Consider the following 19,662-nt stretch of genomic DNA (forward strand, 5'->3'; position numbering starts at 1 on the left):
TTACAGCTCATTGGATAAAATAGTCACAATGATAGAACATATGTCTATAAGTGGTTTTCCTTAGTTACTTCATTCTATGTAGTGAAAGGTAAAACTAGTCGGTCTTCAGAATTTGCATAAGGGAAACAGAGATGTGGAATCAAAGCAGTTTCCAAGTACAATAATCTCACACCGTCAACTCAAAGGAAGCAACACTGATTGACAATCAAAGTCACATGCTGTTGTGCAAATGGAACAGACAACAGGTGGAAAATATAGGCAATTATCAAGACACCCTCAAAAAGGAGTGGTTCTGCAGGCGGTGACCACAGACCACTTCTCAGGTCCTATGTTTCCTGGCTGATGTTTTGGTCACTTTTGAATGCTGGCTGTGCTATCACTCTAGTGGTAGCATGAGACGGAGTCTACAACCCACACAAGTAGCTCACGTAGTGCAGCTCGTCCAGGATGGCACATCAATTGCTGTGTCTGTCAGCGTAGTGTCCAGAAAATGGAGGAGACAGGCCAGTACATCAGATGACATGGAGGAGGCCATAGGAGAGCAACAACCCAGCAGCAGGAGCTCTGCCAGAGCCCTGAAAAAGAGCAGGCAACAAATGTGCATGTGTCCACTCAGTCAGTCAGAAACAGACTCCATGAGGGTGGTATGAGGGCCCAGACGTCCACAGGTGGGGGTTGTGCTTACAGCAAGATTGGCAAATTCACCACTGGCGCCCTGTGCTTTTCACAGATGAAAGCAGGTTCACACTGAGCACATGTGACAGACGTGACAGAGTCTGGAGACGCCGTCGAGAACATTCTGCTGCCTGCAACAACCTCTAGCATGACCGGTTTGGCAGTGGGTCAGTAATTGCGATTGATTTACATTTTGTACATATAGGTAAGCTCCGCTCCCCAGCGTCCGGAAGTTATTGCTCCGAACGATGTGTGTGCGGGCTTCCGTGTTCAGGGCCGCCCCTCGTGACGTCACGCCCGCCCCCTCAACGAAAGTCTATGGGAAGGGGGCGTGATGACTGGCAGATGGGCGTGACGACCGGCAGATGGGCAGAAGTGCAATTTTCCAGACAAAGCAGAGAAACTCTGTTAGGACTAGTTCGCACAAGCGTATTTTGCTGCGTATTTTAGTGTGTATTTTGCTGCAGATTTTCAGCTGCTTATTTCCTGCATTTTATATATTTTTTTTTTACTGGTAAGTCAATGATAAAATAAGCAGCATAAAATAAGCAGTTGAAAATAAGCAGCAGAAAATAAAAAGCAGCAGCTCAGCTGTGGAAAATCTGCACAAAAATCCGCTCCTGTGAACTTCGGCTATATTCTTTGAGCCTCATAAAACATTTGTTGTTGTGACTTCAGGTATTTTTGTATTTGGGCTGTTATTTGGTGCATTTTTGCAACTTATTTGGCTGTATGTTTAGATTTCTTTGGGCAACAGCAAAAGCTCAATGTTATAGATAGGAAAGATGATGTGCAGCAAACTCTGCAGAGACAAGTTATGGCTGGAAGAAGTGCTAATGGCGGTCTGAGCCAAATAGAGAAGATTAGGTAAGAGAACAACTACAGTCAGAGAAGACATCATCTGTGACGGTGTCTGATCTGTGCTGTATTTTGCTTTATGTTCTGGAACACTGCTTTTAATTTAAAAAAGCAATATCCATCCAGGGAGGGTGTGCTTCTGAGCCAGTGCATCTACGGACAGCATGTAAAGTTTGTCTTGTAAAATCTGGCGTGTAGGTGGAAAAATTCAGTAAATTTGTTTTGGGGCTTGTGCCAACTATTACCAGGTTTGGACTTGCCCACCAAAAAGCTGGTCAATCCCACAGTGGGACCTCGAGCTAATAAGTTACCTAATTAGCTCAGGGGTTCAGTCAGCGCACTTCATACTACAGTCAGTGTAGTGTTCTCTGTGCTGTGCAAGTGGTAAGATGATGGGGCAGCCTTCTCAGGTCTCCTCCAGTCTGGTTGTCAGCTGTTGCTGACTGCTGCTCTACCTATCATTTGATCATAAGTCTTGGCCCCCCTCTTCCTCTCTCTCCATGCAGATATTTCTGCTGCGGAATCCTGATTCCGCAGAAAGAATAAACATGTCTAGTGTTTCTGTGGAGTCCACATGGGAATGCATTGCTGGGGCTGTCGGGGCAATAGGGGAGATTTATCAAAACCTTTGCAGAGTAAAAGTTGCAATCAGATTGCTTATTTTTATATTTCATTTTTTTTAAAAGGAAATAAAAAAATCTGATTGGTTGCTATGGGCAACTGGTCAACTTTTCCTCTACACAGGTTTTGATAAATAAGCCCCAATGTCCGCAAAGATATTGCCTGTGTGAACATAGCATTACTTAGGATTTTCCCATGATGGTGAATGGCCTCTGGGTTATAGAGCCTTATTTAAGTATTAACAAAACTGCATAAATCTATCTTAGGGTAGGGTCATACGAGAGTGCATACGCAGTGTATTTGATGCTGCAGATGTGCTGCCGGCGGGGACCGAATCAGGCAGAGCGAGCTCCCAGCTGCTGCCGTAGCTCTGCATTTTCGCTGGTGACTGCTGGTGGGAAATCCACAGATACGAGCAGACACAGGGGCGGACTAACCGGCCGGTCTGATCGGACGTCGTGCGAGGGCCCGGCTGGGTACAGGGCTCGCCGCTGCCGCCACTCCTGAGGATCCAGGACACTTGTCCCGGATCCCCAGCAGACAGCGCTGCTTTCCCCTGTATGTGCGGTACAAGCACATACAGGAAAAGATGTGACCTCCGCCCCCACGCGGCGCAGGCGTCAATGATGTCAATCATTGGCACCTGCACTGTGGAGCAAGGAAGACGCGGGCCCCTGCTGCACTCCAGAAAAGACCGCTGCCTGGGACACATACATGTGAGCATCATTTTGTCTTTCAACCTGGGAAGGGGAGGGGGAAACTTTGCTGCTTACACCTGCCTACACCTACTTGGGAGGGGGGGGGGGACTAACTCTGCTGCCTACACCCACTGTGGGGGACCTCTGCTGCCTACACCCACTGTGGGGGACCTCTGCTGCCTACACCCACTGTGAGGGACCTCTGCTGCCTACACCCACTGTGAGGGACCTCTGCTGCCTACACCCACTGTGAGGGACCTCTGCTGCCTACACCCACTGTGAGGGACCTCTGCTGCCTACAGCTGCCTACCTGTTCCTGCCTAGCTAATATGGGGACAAACTACAAAACTAATAGGAGGGACACCTACTAACTACATAGGGGGTTTTCATGATGCCCCTCCTAAGACTAGACTCTGGAACCACCACTAGGTGGAGGGGGTGCTGGCTACCTACTTGACTAACTCCCTGACTACCTAACTTTGCATCTGGATGCCTAACTACAGAAGGTAGGTGGAGAACAGCACTGGGCCAATCCACTGTGCCCGTGGTCACCTGGACTGCCAATCCAGCAAACAACCATTGAGAGATGCAAAGGCCACAGCACTAGTCTGCAGGCTCCTGGCAGTGAATATAGAGCTGTAGTTTATTGGCTACATACGGCTCCACATGAGCCTTTATCAAGCATGGCTTGATAAAGGCTCATATGGAGCCAAAACGTCGCTTTTTGCAACCAATTAACTTCAGCTCTATTTCCACTGACCAGAGCCTCCAGACTGGTGCTGTGGCCTTTGCATCTCTCTATGGTTTCCTGACTAATTACCTACATACCAGGCTAACTACCTACATACCTGGCTGCCTAACTACCTACCTACCTACATACAAACTATTTACCTGACTACCTACCTACCTGCCCTTTTACTGTGCAGGACACCAAGGAGGGCTTTATAACAGTTAGGGGCTAACATGTTTGTCCTGCAAATGTTAAGAGATGGAGACTTTAACAAGCTTTCTTGATAGGGTGCAATATCAGTGTGAAAGGGGCCTATGATTTTTTTTCTGTTTATACAGTGATTTTCCCTATGAAGGCAACAAAAGGTGCTATTCTACCACAATTGTGCAAATCATGGTTAAATTGTGTCATTTTTACAGCTATTTTAGAAATGAAATAGCCAATGGTATGACAAATGCAGTTACAATTCAACGAGCAAACACAGCCTAAAGACTTAAAATCACTTTTGCCACATGGCAAAAGTTCTCTAAAGAAATGCACTTTGAAGAAAATATCTCAGAACTGCATATATAGTGTGAACTGACACCAACTAAGAATACTGACCAAAATATTACAAGTGAACCCAACCTAAGGGCCCTATTACGGAGGGTGATTATTGACAGTAGTAGGACGATATTGCTGTGTAATTGGGCCAGCGGCCAGCTGACAAACAAGCAAACTAAAGCTACTTGTGAGCAGATGGTGTTGTTTTAACCTGCTAAAAAACAGTGCTTGTCAGCTGCACATCTCCCTGTGTAATAGGGCATGTGTGGCCGATGAATGATGAAAGCAAAGGGGTGCACAAATTATCCAGCAATTGTCCGTTCAGCACCCCTTGCTTTGCACATAAGCATTGATCTAAAAGATTGGCTTAACTGCGTGTGACCAAGTGTAATAGGGCTCTTAGGTCATGTGCACCCTATGAAATATTTGCCCGGAGAAATTCCTGTGCCAACAAAATGAATCAGCACCAAGACCGCACAGTCTCCAGGTGGAATTCCGCTGAAAGAATCAACATGTTCTTTCTTTCTTCAGAGTCAAAAATCTCATTAAAAACAATGGGAGACTGCTACACCAGAATCTATTCTTGGTAAAAATTCGATAGTGTGCATGGGCCCTTAGAGTTGCATTTTATACTGCTTCCATTGACCAGCTAAAATATCAGATGAGCAGTCTAGAAAACAACCTACATAAGTAGAATTCATGCACTGTAAATAAGCCAGAAAAACTAAAGGTAAGCACACCAAAATAACAACAACCTACAACGTCTTACCAAAAGTAATCACAAAGCCATAATGTACATAATATAAATGTCATTGAAATACATTAAGTTCATCGTTGGGGGAACACTAGAATATTGCACAGTATACATAGATGTAAATATAGCAGTATAACAAAATGCCACTTAGTACGCCCAGATCCCTGTTAGGATTAGGTAGGTAACAAAGAATATCAATAACACTAATATGGCAATAAAGAAGAGTTACTAGTAAAAAGATAAATCTCCCCCTATGAGCCTATCAAAACCTGTGCAAAGGAAAAGTTGCTTAGTTGCCCATAGCAACCAATCAGATCGCTTCTTTCATTTTGCAGAGGCCTTGTTAAAAATTAAAGAAGCGAGCTGATTGGTTGCTATGGGCAACTGGGCAACTTTTCCTGTGGACAGGTTTTGATAAATCTCCCCCATAATCCCTTACCACTGTATCACATAAGCACACATACACACATGGCTGCTTGATGCTAATACTTATTGTAATAGATAGCTGTAGTACCCATTTCTATGCATATAATACCCTTTGCAGATCCACCGATGTTAACTGTAAGCAAAGAAATATAATGCAACCCAGGGCTCAAGTCCTGCAGGAATGGATGGGAACTGAGTTCCTGCACTTTTTCACAGCAGGAACACTGTTCCCATTAGCAGGAATCCTGGGTGACTTTCCACACTTCCCCCCATACCACCCCCCCCCCTAGGACTTGACCCCTGATGCAACCCAGTAACCATGTAGCCTACCAAAGACACTGGCGATATCTGCTCAGGTGTTCCGCCACCTCACAGTCCGTGTGAAGTGGGGGAATACCTGAGTGTGAGGTGGGGAAACACCCAATTTGTTATGAAATTAATATAGCTCAATAAAATGTATGTTGTCATTAATATGTGCATTATGATTTTACGATTAATTTTGGTAAGACATGTAAAACATTAGCCCACTGTTTCCCAACCAGTTTGTCTCCAGCTGTTGCAAAACTACAACTTCCAGATTGGCAAGCAACACTGTGTGTGGACAGCTCTCTCCCTCGTGTTTCCAGCACCAGCACACGGGCTAGCTGGAAGCATCCCCGGACCGGATCACCAGTATAACAAAGAAATGTCCAGCGCCAAGTGAGGTACAACGACAGGTATTTTATTGTAGGATCAGCGGATACAAACTTGCATCAGGCAGGGGCCGATGCGTTTCGGACCATTATAGGTCCTTAGTCATGGCATGACTAAGGACCTGTAATGGTCCAAAACGCGTCGGCTCCTGCCTGATGCAAGTTTGTATCCGCTGATGCTACAATAAAATACCTGTTTTACCGCACTTGGCGCTGGACATTCCTTTGTTATATCACAACTCCCAGATTGGGCAAGCTGGGAGTTGTAGTTTTGCAACAGCTGGAGCACCCTGGTTGGGAAACACTGTATTAACCACAATTACTGCTGGCTTTTTTTAAAAGGGGTCCACCACCGGAAAACGATAGGGGATAAGATGTCTCATCGCGGGGGTCCCACTGCTGGGGTCTCAGCTGCGGCACCCCAGTCATCCGATACACAGAGCGAACTCCAGCTGCCACGCCCCCAACATTCATGTCTATGGGAGGAGCTATGACGACTACGTACTAACCGTCATGCCCCCACCCATAGACATGAATGGAGGGACGTAGTGTGACATCACAAACAGAGAAGCTCCGCCGCTGCTGGCTCGGAGTTCGCTTGGGTCCCCAGCAGTGGGACCCCCCATGATCAGACATCTTATCCTCTATCCTTTGGATAGTGGATCACATGTTTTTCGGAGGAGTATCCCTTTAAATAGCGATTCAGATTCACCAGGCGAGAAAACTATTGCCTTCACGGCCATTATATCAGTAACATATCAATGATAACCGGCAGTATGCATTGCATTGGGGCAGATAAAAAAAAAATCTCTCTTTCATGCAATATAAAGGTTAAAGTCTAACTAATAAAGCTGCAGCTTGTAGCACTCATATTCAGTGACTGACTTTTAGAATCACAGACAGACGTCTGCACAATTTTTGTGGTCAAAGACGGGTGCAACCATACATCATGGGCAAAGACGGGTGTAACCATACATCGTGGGCAAAGACGGGTGTAACCATACATCGTGGGCAAAGACAGGTGTAACCATACATCGTGGGCAAAGACGGGTGTAACCATACAAGTAAACTGCACGGCAGACATGGAAAAGGCTAGAGTGGGCATCGCCATATGTAGCTGGTCACTTTTAGACATGAAACACATAAATTTGATTCCGATCCCATAAATACTCATGCAGTTAAAAGGGCACCTATCACTTTAAACAGCTTCTGATGTGTTATAGCAACATGACAGGACTTTTGATCGGTTGGGGGCGTGTGTTGAGACCCCACTGAACATTACAACAAGCAGGCTCAGAAGACTTCTCTCTTGTTTTTTTGATGGCTGGTGGTGGTAGCACCCAGTTCCCCACTGGTGAAAATTTCCCATGTGTTACTATGACATATCAAGAGCTTTAAAAATAAAATTAAAAAAAAATTAAAAAAATTAAAAATTTAGAAAATGTACTGTTTAGATCAGAACAAAATGGACCTTTAAACCTGGGTATATAATCTCCTGTTCATTCTATCTTTTTTTTTTTTTTTATTACATAAAATTCAATTTTTTTTATTCTAATTAAAAAAATATAAAAATAAAAACATACAAAAAAAAAAGTCTGCCAAGATCAGTACAGGAAAAAACAGCAATAATAAAATACTATACTACTATAATGCTATTTGCGTACCAGCTGTTTAGGCATTAAAAAAAGTTAAAATAAACAAGAGCAGAATAAAAGGGATCACGTACTCAACTTTATGGCTGTAAAATGTTACAGAATGGGATTTACCAGCTGTTTATTGAATTGAATTTAACAAAACATAGAATAGAACTAAACAATTAAACGTGGTTGTTTACACTTCAAAAAACAGACCAAAATACTGTGTGAGAATATAGCCTTAGACTGGTCGATTGAGGTGAGGTTGATTCACAGCTCCTGAGTGTAGAAGATGCAGAAGTTGTATGCACATTATAAAGGAGTTATATATTTACAACAAAGTAAACTAAAGCAGCAAAAACTATTTTGCCCAAATGCTTTATAATTGTGGGTCATCTGCTGGTGTCATTGTTAGCTCCATAACTAGTGCCATAAAAGTTTTATAGATGACCCCCAGAGCATCCTTAGATGACACAGATCGGCGATCAGAGCGACACTTTTTTTTTTAGCAATGCGCCAATTAATTGATCCCCCACGAATATGTGTCGAAAAACAGAACACCTAGAACCTAGGTCTATTGCTGCTGGGAATAAAGTACATGGTATCCACAATCAAGTTAGTGAAGCCATGACATACACTTACCATGGTAATCCACAGAGATCCAAAAATGTCTCCCTTTCCCCTGCTAAGATTTCTGATTCCAAAACTTACAGGACAATATATCTTGTGTTTGCTTCAATGCCCGTCTTGCGTTTATCTACCGCGGCATGTCAGTTTCCTTGTTTCTCTTCCTTATCTGCATGTCTGTTTTATGAAAAAAAGAGCATAAGAGCATTGAAAGTTGTCAAACTGGAATCCCAGGTTTAGCCCTGCCCTGCACACCTTGCCTACACAGCTCCTTCCGCCCTGACTCACCTGAACATGTGAGAGGCTGTAGACACTTGACTGATTTCATTACTGGAAGCACCAACAATGGCTGTCCAGCTTCTTCCCCCATTGTTAGAAATAAGGAAGTAAATACATGAGGAATAAGCTCACTTTCATGCTTACCTGTGACTTGCAAAATACGTCTTGACGTGACAACTAGCTTGCTCATTGCCAGAAAAAAATAATTTCTGCTGCATACTTACAGATAAAATAAATAGGTTTATCCAGGTCAGGCTGGGTTCACACTGCGATCGGATGATACGGTCACCGGATCCGGCTGGGTGATGTGAAAACCGTGCGCTCCCGTATCCCAGCTGGACCTGGCACCTATCTCATTCATTTGAATGAGCCGACCGGAGTCAGATAGTGACTCCGGTTGGCTCATTTTTGCCCCGCATCCGAGTTGTGACCGGACCTAAAACAGTGGCATGTGGTTTTCACTTCCCCCCCAGCCGGATCCGGTGATTGCATCTAGAGATGAGCGAACTTTTCAAAAATTCGATTCGGCCGGTTCGCTGAATTTTCTGAAAAAGTTTGTTTCGATACAAATTTTTTTGCGGCGAATCTATATTAAAAAAGGCTATTTCTAGCCTACATACAGCCTCTATAGGGGTATGGAACACTTTGCTGTGTTCTAAAACGCATATAGAGTGTGCTGGGTTAGTGAAATAATACTGTTATTCAGAATAACATACAGATTACCGGCATCGCTTTTAGAATCACTGCCGCACAGCAGCACAATTACAGAGCCTGGTGTTGGCATCAGTGTCAGGAGACCATATGGGGACTGAATGACATAGCGTGGAGGTGTTGGCAGCATGAGGAGACCATTTAGTGGCTGAATGGCTCAGTGTGGAGGTGTTGGCAGCATGAGGACACCATATAGTGGCTGAATGACACAGCTTGGATGAGGCTGAAGCATGAGGACACCATATAGTGGCTGAATGACACAGCGTGGAGGTGTTGGCAGCATGAGGAGACCATATAGTGGCTGAATGGCACAGCGTGGAGGTGTTGGCAGCATGAGGAGACCATATAGTAGCTGAATGGCACAGTGTGGAGGTGTTGGCAGCATGAGGACACCATATAGTGGCAGAATGGCACAGTGTGGAGGAGTTGGCAGCATGAGGACACCATATAGTGGCTGAATGACACAGCTTGGATGAGGCTGAAGCAAGAGGACACCATATAGTGGCTGAATGACACAGCGTGGAGGTGTTGGCAGCATGAGGACACCATATAGTGGCTGAATGACACAGCATGGAGGTGTTGGCAGCATGAGGAGACCATATAGTGGATGAATGGCACTTCCTGGAGTTGCCAGCAGCATGAGTAGGCACTAGGCCTTCACAATCCCTAAGATTAAAAGATGAATTAAGACATTTAAACCGAAGATTTTGGATAGCGGGTGCTATCTATGAGAAAATTTGAAATTCCCAGACCCAGGCGCCACAGCGGCATCAGTAACCCATATATTGCCTGAATGACACAGCCTGGAGTTGGCTGATGGACGAGTACACACCAGGGCTTCACAATCCCCCCCAAAAACACCACCATTTTAGACATTTTTGAAAAAGATTTTGGATAGCGGGTGCTACCTATGAGAAAATTTGAAATGACCAGACCCAGGCCCAGCAGTGCCATCAGTAACCCATATATTGCCTGATTGACACAGCCTGAAGTTGGCTGATGCACGAATACACACCAGGGCTTCACAATTCCCCCCCCCCCCCCAAAACACCACAATTTTAGACATTTTTGAAAAAGATATTTGATAGCGGGTGCTGCCTATGAAAAAATTTGAAACTCCCAGACCCAGGCCCCACAGCGGCATCAGTAACCCATATATTGCCTGAATGACACAGCCTGGAGTTGGCTGATGCACGAGTACACACCAGGGCTTCACAATCCCCCCCAAAAAACACCACCATTTTAGACATTTTTGAAAAAGATTTTGGATAGCGGGTGCTACCTATGAGAAAATTTTAAATTACCAGACCCAGGCCCCACAGCAGCATCAGTAACCAATATATTGCCTGAATTACACAGCCTGGAGTTGGCTGATGCACGAGTACACACCAGGGCTTCCCAATCCCACCCAAAAAACACCACAATTTTAGAAATTTTTGAAAAAGATTTTGGATAGCGGGTGCTACCTATGAAACATTTTTAAATTACCAGACCCAGGCCCCACAGCGGCATCAGTAACCCATATATTGCCTGAATGACACAGCCTGGAATTGGCTGATGCACGAGTACACACCAGGGCTTCACAATCCCCCCCAAAAAACAACACAATTTTAGAAATTTTTGAAAAAGATTTTGAATTGAGGGTGCTACCTATGAGAAAATTTGAAATTACCAGACCCAGGCCCCACAGCGGCATCAGTAACCAATATATTGCCTGAATGATACAGCCTGGAGTTGGCTGATGCATGAGTACACACCAGGGCTTCACAATCCCCCCCAAAAAACACCAAAATTTTAGAAATTTTTGAAAAAGATTTTGGATAGCGGGTGCTACCTATGAGAAAATGTGAAATTCCCAGACCCAGGCCCAGCAGCGCCATCAATTTTAAATTTTAAATTTAAAACAACCTTTTCGTGTCCTGGACCCCAGCGTGTGGGTACGAAGGACCAAATCCAACAAGCCCCCACAGGGCTCATGAGGCCGTGAGATTTAGGCGCAGCATCTCCATTGCCCTGACCGGCCATTGTTTCCAAGACTTCTCGCCAAGGCAAACCATGTGAAGAACAGCGTGACACCGCCGGGACCTGCACACATGGTATGCTGAAGGGCCACTGAGACTTGTCCGGGCAGTGGAGGCTTAAGACACAGTGGGGGATGTGGAGGCGGAGTAGCACACTGTCACAGGACCAATGGGCTGACAGAGTGTAGCAGAAAGCAGTATTGAGTACACACCAGGGCTTCAGAATCCCAAAGAAAAAACAACCATTTTTGAAAAAATGGTAAGAATATTTCGGACAGCGGGTGCTACCTATATATTGCCTGAATGACACAGCCTGGAGTTGGCTGATGCATGAGTACACACTAGGGCTTCACAACCCCTCCAAAAAAACACAACAATTGTAGAAATTTATGAAGAAGACTTTTTGATAGCGGGTGCTACCTATGAGAAAATTTGAAATTCCCAGACCCAGGCCCAGCAGTGCCATCAGTAAACCATATATTGCCTGAATGACACAGGCTGGAGTTGGTTGATGCATGAGTATGCACCAAAGCTTCACAATCCCTAATAAAAAAGACAAACATTTTTGACGAAAATTTTAAACGAAAATTTAGGACAGCGAGTGCTCTCTATATGTTACGAGAATGATTCAGCCTGGAGTTGGCTGCAGCATGAGGAGACCTTTGAAATGTGTGATTTTTTTATTCAAAATTTGTGTCCCGGACCCCGCCGTGTGGGTACAAAGGACCTAATCTCACAAGCACCCACAGGGCTCATGTGGCCGTAAGATGTAGGCGCAACGTCTCCCTAGCCCTGACCGGCCATTTTTGGTTTTTGTACCTTTGTTTAAGAACAAGCACATATCCAAGAGTCCAGAAGACTCTATAATGCAGGACAGTGGACCACCAAAATACATTCTTCTATAAAATTATTTTTTATGAAATAAAGAAGCAGAGTTCATCCCTCTGCTTATTTTTTTTTGAAAATGTTACTTAAAAAAGCACATGCAACAAGCGTTCAATGGTGTAATGGTTATTATTGTGGAAAATTCAAGTTTATTACTGTGATAATTATCAGAAAATTGGAAAAAAACACTACCCAAGAGTGTTTATTCTCGCCATACATTGCACCATAAATGTTCACATTTTAATTAAGCACGTTTTTATGTATTTCAAAAGTCCTAAAATTAAAGGCCCAAGCCCAGAAGCATCATGAAGTCAAGTAGTTCCTGAAAGACACAGGAGCAGTCAGGAGTAGGCATCAGCAGTACCCAAGAGGCTTTAATAACCCCTTACATTGCACGATCACTCGTGAGATCGAGCAATAACAGGTGTGTTATGCCCTCAGATATCCGGGGCTGCACGCCCGCTACACTGAATGGAACAGCGTGTGTCTATCTTTCACCGACACGTGCGGGTAACCCGCTGACCCCCGTTCGCAATAGGGATCAGGGATTACAATTATTTGCCAGGAAAGAAGAATCACAACTAAGAGCGGGTCATAAGCTCGGGTTCATTAAGTCCCTGCCCTTTAAATACACTGCATGTCTGTACTACCGATTGGATGGTTTAGTGAGGTCCTCGGATCTGCCCCGGCGGGGTAGGAGAAGGCCCTGGCAGAGCGCCGAGAATTTAAAGATCATTGTTGAAATTTGCATTAAGCATGTATTAAATACTGCTAAACATCCAAAAATTGAAGGCCCAAGGCCTGAGGCATCAGGGAGGCAATTATTTCCTGAAAGACACAGAATGAGTCAGGAGCAGTCATTCGCAGTACCCAAGAGGGTTTCATAACCAACCCCTTACATTTAAAGATCAATATTGAAATTTGCATTAAGCATGTATTTAGCTACTGCTAAACATCCAAAAATTAAAGGCCCAAGGCCAGAAGCACCCGTCAGGCAAGTAGTTCCTGAAAGACACAGGATGAGTCAGGAGCAGGCATTCGCAGTACCCAAGAGCGTTTCATAACCCTTTACATTTAAAGATCAATGTTGACATTTGCATTAAGCATATATTTAGCTACTGCTAAACATCCAAAAATTAAAGGCCCAAGGCCAGAAGCATCAGTGAGGCAAGTAGTTCCTGAAAGACACAGGATGAGCCAGGAGCAGGCATTGGCAGTACCAAAGAGGGTTTCATAACCGTAATTGATAACCCAAGAGGGTTTCATAACCAACCATAATTGGGAAATGTTGGTGTAGCAGCATGGTCAATCTACTCTGAGGCATCTGGCATTGGTGGCTGGCAATCCTGGCTAATCCATCCCTGATTCATCTTCACAAACGTCAGTCTCTCCACATTTTTAGTGGACAGACGAGTTCGCCTTGGGGTGACTATGGCCCCGGCCGCACTAAATACCTGCTCTGATGGCACACTACTGGCCGGGCAGGACAGCTTTTCCAGGGCAAACTCTGCTAGTTGCGGCCACAAATCAAGTTTGGCTGTCCAGAAGTCCAGCGGATCTTCAATGGTTGTTGGCATGGCCATGTCAAGGTATGCCACCACCTGCTGGTTCAGGTCCTGCTCCATGTCTACCTGCTGCTGATGAGTTGCTTCACTGTGCGGGTGAAGAAAGCTACTCATCAGCGACTGTAGACTCAGGCTGCTGCTGATTGAGCCGGTACTGCTCCTGCCACCCCTCCCCTCCCCAGCAGCCATGGCAGTGGAAGGTGAGCGCAGAGGGCCCCCCGAGTCAGACCTGCGAGTGGATGGACCATGTGGCCGATCAGCCAACTGACTACGTAGAATCTCTCTGTAGTAGGTCAGTTTGTCCTCCCTCTCAGTGTAAAAAAGGTCCCCCATTTTGGGACGGTAGCGAGGGTCTAATAAGGTGGAGATCCAGAAGTCATCCCGCTGACGAATTTTGACAATTCGGGGGTCACTACGCAAGCAACTGAGCATGCATCGTGCCATTTGCGCCAGTGACTTGGAGGGACTACCTGCTTCCATCTCCACTGCATACTGCCACGGTGTGTCTGGGTCCTCTGTCTCACCTTCCTCATAACCCTCCAGCTCCTCTGGCTGCTCCCTCTCCTCCTCTCCTGTCCGATAACTAGAAACAACGGCCATCTCATCCAACCTAAACTGTGCTCCGCTCTGTCCCTAATCATCTTCCTCCTCCAGTTCAGCCCCCACAGGGCTCATGTAGCCTTGAGATGTAGGTGCAACGTCTCCATTGCCGTGACCAGCCATGGTTTCAATCATGTGTTGTAGGAAATGTAGGCGTGGAATTACGTCGTTCATGGCGTAATCCAGGCGACTCACAAATAATGTGGCTTCCTCAAAGGGCTCAGCAAACGGCAGGTGTCACGTATGAGCTGCCACTGGTTCCCTTTGAAGTTACACAGGGGAGTACTCCTATCTGCTTGGATCATCAAGAAATCAGTGATGGCTTTTCTTTGTTCGCATAGTCTGTCCAACATATGGAGGGTGGAATTCCAACGTGTGGCAACGTCACAAATAAGACTATGTTGTGGGATACCATTCTGACGCTGCAGCTCAAGGAAGGTGTGCTTGGCGGTGTACGAGTGGCTGAAGTGCATGCACAGTTTCCTTGCCATTTTCAGGATGTTTTGCAAATGGGGTGAAGACTTGAGGAAGTGCTTGACAACCAGATTCAACACGTATGCCATGCAGGGCGCATGTTTCACACTTCCTTGTCGCAGCGCTGATGCTCTTCCCGTTGTCGGTCACCATGGTTCCCCTTTCCAGATATCGTGGAGTAAGCTATACTCGGATTTCTTTACGAATGAAATTTAGCAGTTCCTCCCCTGTGTGACTCCGTTCGCCAAGTCAAACCATTTGAAGAACAGCTTGACACCGCCATGCCCTACACACATGGTACGATGAAGGGCCACCGAGATTTGGACGTGCAGTGGAGGCCGAGGACACGGTGGAGTATGAGGAGGCGGCGTCGCACACTGTAACAGGACCAACTGCCTGGGAGCGAGAGCGTGGAGGAGGAAGCGTTGTGACCTGTCCAAGTTGCTGTTGTGGCTGGGCAGGAACCACATTTACCCAGTGGGCCGTAAAAGACAAGTATTGTCCCTGCCCGTAGTTACAGCGCCACACGTCGGCGCTGCCGTGCACTTTTGAACACATCGACAGGCTCAAGGACTGGCCCACCTTCTCTTGTACAAACTTATGCAGGGCTGGTACTGCTTTCTTCGCAAAGAAATGATGACTCTCCACCTCGGCTCAGCACAAGCCATCAATTTTCTGAAAGGTGCAGAGTCCACCACTTCTGCGCCGTTTGATGAGTGGGTGCATATTGTTGTCTCTTGGACATGGCTTCGCTGATGGATTGTTGGCGGAATGGCTGGCTAAAAGCGGGAGAAGCAGGAGCAACAGAAGGAGGGTTTGACACGCAGCTCCCTTCGGCTGAGGTGGTGGAGCCTTGGCTGGATGAAGGAGGGAGCGGATGACCACTATGACCACTGGGTGATGCAGCAGGCTGGACCACTACATCGGAGCCACGGTTCTCCCAGGCCGCTTTATGGTCACTTCACCTTCTGCCGGCAGATCTTGCATGTGGCTACGTGAACCTCCTCCGGATGCCTTATGAAAAACTTCCACACCGCCGAGTAGCTGATTTTCCCACCCGCAGTCCGCACTAATTGACTGCTACTGGCGCCGTCTCCAGAAACCCTGTTCCACTACCTCCCAGAAAGGTAGGCTGCCGCAAAGCAGGTGGTCTCCCCCGGGCACGTTTGGCTCCTGAATTTCCACTACTGCCACCACGCTGACTGCCAACCGTGCTACCGCCTTGCTGCCTCAAGCGCAACCTGCAACTCTCTTCTCCTGATGATGATGAAGCCCCTTCTGCACCCAGCTCCCAATTGCGATCGGCTTCATCCTCATCCACAGGTGTGTGCACGTCACTGATGTCCTCCTCAGGTTCCTCAACGGTGTCTGTTTCAGGACCCTGAACCCTTCCAACACCGCCACCCATGTCACTCTCCGCATCACTACTTGGCCGCCTAGCGGAGCAAGCCGTGCATGTCTCCTCCCCTTCTTGGCTGTTCAGTAGCTGCTGACTGTCCTCTATTAGATCGTCCTCAGTAAAAAGTGGAGCTGAACCCACAGCATAAGATACTTCTTTAGGAGAGGGAAAAGCATAGGACAAAGGCAATGGGAGGACAGGGACTGCTCCCGGGCCATGCCAACTGAGGGTTGTGTCTGAGGAACCCACCGACTGTTTACTGGGGGTGTCAGATGTCACTTGTGATGATGTGGATGAGCGTGTTAACCAATGGACGATGGCAGATGGGTTGCTGGTGGAGACACGACCGCTGGCTGATAACGGGAGCTCAGGCCTCTCGCTGCGACTCCTGCTGCCACTCGCCCCAAGTCTGCTGCCAACTCTGCCTGAAGTATTTAGGCCTCTGCCACTCCTCTGTGCACGTCCTGGCACTTCTCTGCCTGACATACTTAGTGAGTTTATGAGGGTATTACAATACGCTACACTACTCTTTAAACAGTATTTGTCCAGAACAGCAGCAGGTGATTACTTACGGCTGTCCTTTCACAGTATGTAGGCCCTTGACAGATTAACAGGTACTAAATGGTACAATACTTGGATGTACCTATGCGGTATGCACTGATGAGGGCAGTAATATGCGTAACTATACACAGAAAAAACTCTGTATTTTTGTAAAACACCAGGCGGTGAATACTATTGTTTGGACTTTGACGGTATGGAGCGTCTTGACAGCTTAACAGGTACTAAATGGTACAATACTTGGATGTACCTATGCGGTATGCACTGATGAGGGCAGGAATATGCCTAACTATACGCAGAAATAACGTGAATAGGAGGTTTAGCTATCAATGATCCTTCTCAGTGTGAACGGCAAAGCACTCTGCACTCCTATCTTTCCCTAATGCTGATGTGACTAGCAGTGGCAGTGTAATGCTGTGGTATCAGCTATGAACACTGATAGGCTGCATCTCACATGTGATTCAGGGTCAGCCCACCTACCTTCATTCCCGCCGCTGTTTCCCGCCCTCCCATAATCCCCTGCCACATGTACTCACATGTGGATCCGCCATCTTAGGTAGCGGAACTCTGTAAAATGGAGTTTAATGAAGTGATTCACGCGATCGAATCGCGGCGATATTCGCATTAGTTGCGAATCGAATTTTTCATGAAATTCGAAACGAATTCGGGTTCATCAACTTCGATTCGCTCATCTCTAATTGTATCGTCAAATCGTAGTGTAAACCCAGCCTTAAACTAAATCATAGCAAATGCATGTGTCTTCACCCTATTCTGGAGACAAAGTTTTGGGTATCCCTCACTAATGCATTCACATCAGGATTTTGCTATACATTTCCCGTATACAGTTTTGTATTTGAAAACCGTATACAACTGTATAGCAAACTCTATATATTGACTTCCCATACAAAAACGTACACAACAAGATGCATCCGATTGTGCAAGTTTTTGTACCTGTACAGTTTTATGCACTTTCTGGCTGTGCACAAAACTGCAGGCAACCATGGTTTTGTGTCCGGTTGTGTCATGTTTTTCTGTTTACAAAGGGTTTTATGTCCTTTATAAAAAGCGTACATGGTTTTTATAACATTGTAGTCCATGGAAACTGTACCGAGCATATAATTGCATACAGTTTTGTCAGTTTTTGAGGGATAAGTTTTTCAAAATCATGATGTGAATGTAGCCTTATAATTTTTTTCCCTGTGTTTCCTCTGTGTGCATTGGTGTACATAGAAAAAAGGGACCATCCAGGATAGGGCTTCCTATCTCTTAGGATATGTTCACACAGCAAAATGTCTGTGCAGAATTACGCATATTAGGATAGGTTTATACTACCTTTTAGCTGTCTATGAGAGGTATCCGTCTGCATCATGCCAAAAACAGGATGCCAATATATACTATATCAGAGAGCACCATTCATTTTAATGGCCTGAATGGACTACTCATTCCATTTGGGATGTATGCGCTATATTAAGTGGACTCAAAAGCTTGGTCTGCTGACCTGTCCATTTTGCTTTAAATAGCCCATAAGCAGGGGCGGACTGACAACACTCAGGGCCCCAGACCAAATAAAGCAAGGGCCCTCAGCAAGACTCCACCCCTGTCCATACATCTGCCCCACCCTTTTTCCAACCTAATCCCTCCTCATGCCCCACCACTACACACAAAATAAAATAAGTGTTAATGCAAAAACCTACAAGAGCCATATAACAGGAACACACAGTCAATGAGTAATGCACCATACTGTACCAGTATTCCTATGTACAGGGCCATATAGGGGTATATACCAGCTGTACACAGGATCTGTGTAATATATAAGTGATTACAGTTACATTTAAGGACTCACAGAAGACATATTTTCTGATCAGCGACATCCTCTCCTTTTCTTCTTCTTTCGGCTCACACTGACATGCCGACTTTTTTCAGCCAAAGTGTCATCTCTTCAGCATATGCAGGACAAACATATTAGACTCCACCTTTTTCCAGTACCCTCCCCACCTCTACACAATCTCTCCATCTATAGGCCCTGAAATTGTAATAATGACCTCCTTGCTGTCCTGCAGAGTAAAAGTGGGTAGAATAGTAAGTCCCCCATAAAGTAGGGGGGACAGTTAGTTCCCTTATTAGGTAGTTCCCTCATAGGCAAGTAAGTAAATACAACCCCTCCAGGTAGGTAAATATGTTGGTTGGTAGATAGGTAGCCAAGTAGGTAGCTAGCTTTGTAGGAAAGTAGGTATGTAACTATAATTTGTATGTAGCTAGCTAGCTAGGTAAGTAGGTAGCCAAGTAGCTATGTAGGTTATTAGGTAAGTAGCTATGGAGGTAGGTAGGTAATTAGCTAGGTAGATGAATAAGTAAATTAAAATGTGGGTGGGTAGGTAGTCAGGTAGAAAGTTGGTAGCTTGATAGGTCACTATGCAGATTTGTAGCCAGGTAGGTAGCTATATAGGTAGGTAGCCAGGTAGGGAGCTACAGTATGTAGTCAGATGGTTGGCTATGCGGCCAGGTAAAACCTAAAAAAAGAAACAGAAAAACACAGGGAGGACTGCGCTTCGTGTATTACCAAAGGTACCGAGGTCCCCACAAGGGACAGGGTAAGGTTGGCTCTTGAAGATGGCCGCTCATCTGATTAGGGAGAAATAGCGCATATAACCCCTATGGGGTATTGACGATCCTCTAGAGATGAACTGCTGGGCCCAAGGTAGGAATGGGACAGAAGTAAACTTCTCCCATATAAAGCGTGAAAAGTAATGGAGAAAAAGAACCTTTTCAGCGGGCGCTGTTCCTGACTCCAGAAGCATCAAACAGGAAGCTGTAGTATGGTTAAAGTGCTATGGAGCACTATGTTTAGTAAAGTACATAACCAATGATGCGTTTCGGAGGGACAGTCCTCCTTCCTCAGATTGGCATACATA

The 19,662-nt window shown here is 45.7% G+C and overlaps 2 protein-coding genes across 5 annotated transcripts in view; one reads left to right on the forward strand and one right to left on the reverse strand.

Moving 5' to 3' along the window:
- Positions 1-19,662, reverse strand: part of TMPRSS4 (transmembrane serine protease 4) — an 87,486-nt gene that overhangs the window by 43,869 nt on the left and 23,955 nt on the right. Inside the window, exon 2 of the mRNA XM_056543641.1 lies at positions 8,274-8,435. Coding sequence (XP_056399616.1) covers positions 8,274-8,276 — 3 coding nt within the window. The 5' untranslated portion in view covers positions 8,277-8,435. The remainder of the gene's footprint in view (positions 1-8,273; positions 8,436-19,662) is intronic.
- Positions 1-19,662, forward strand: part of SMIM35 (small integral membrane protein 35) — a 143,297-nt gene that overhangs the window by 9,242 nt on the left and 114,393 nt on the right. The window lies entirely within an intron of this gene.

This window comes from Hyla sarda, chromosome 10, assembly GCF_029499605.1.
Source record: "Hyla sarda isolate aHylSar1 chromosome 10, aHylSar1.hap1, whole genome shotgun sequence".
Lineage (NCBI taxonomy): Eukaryota > Metazoa > Chordata > Amphibia > Anura > Hylidae > Hyla > Hyla sarda.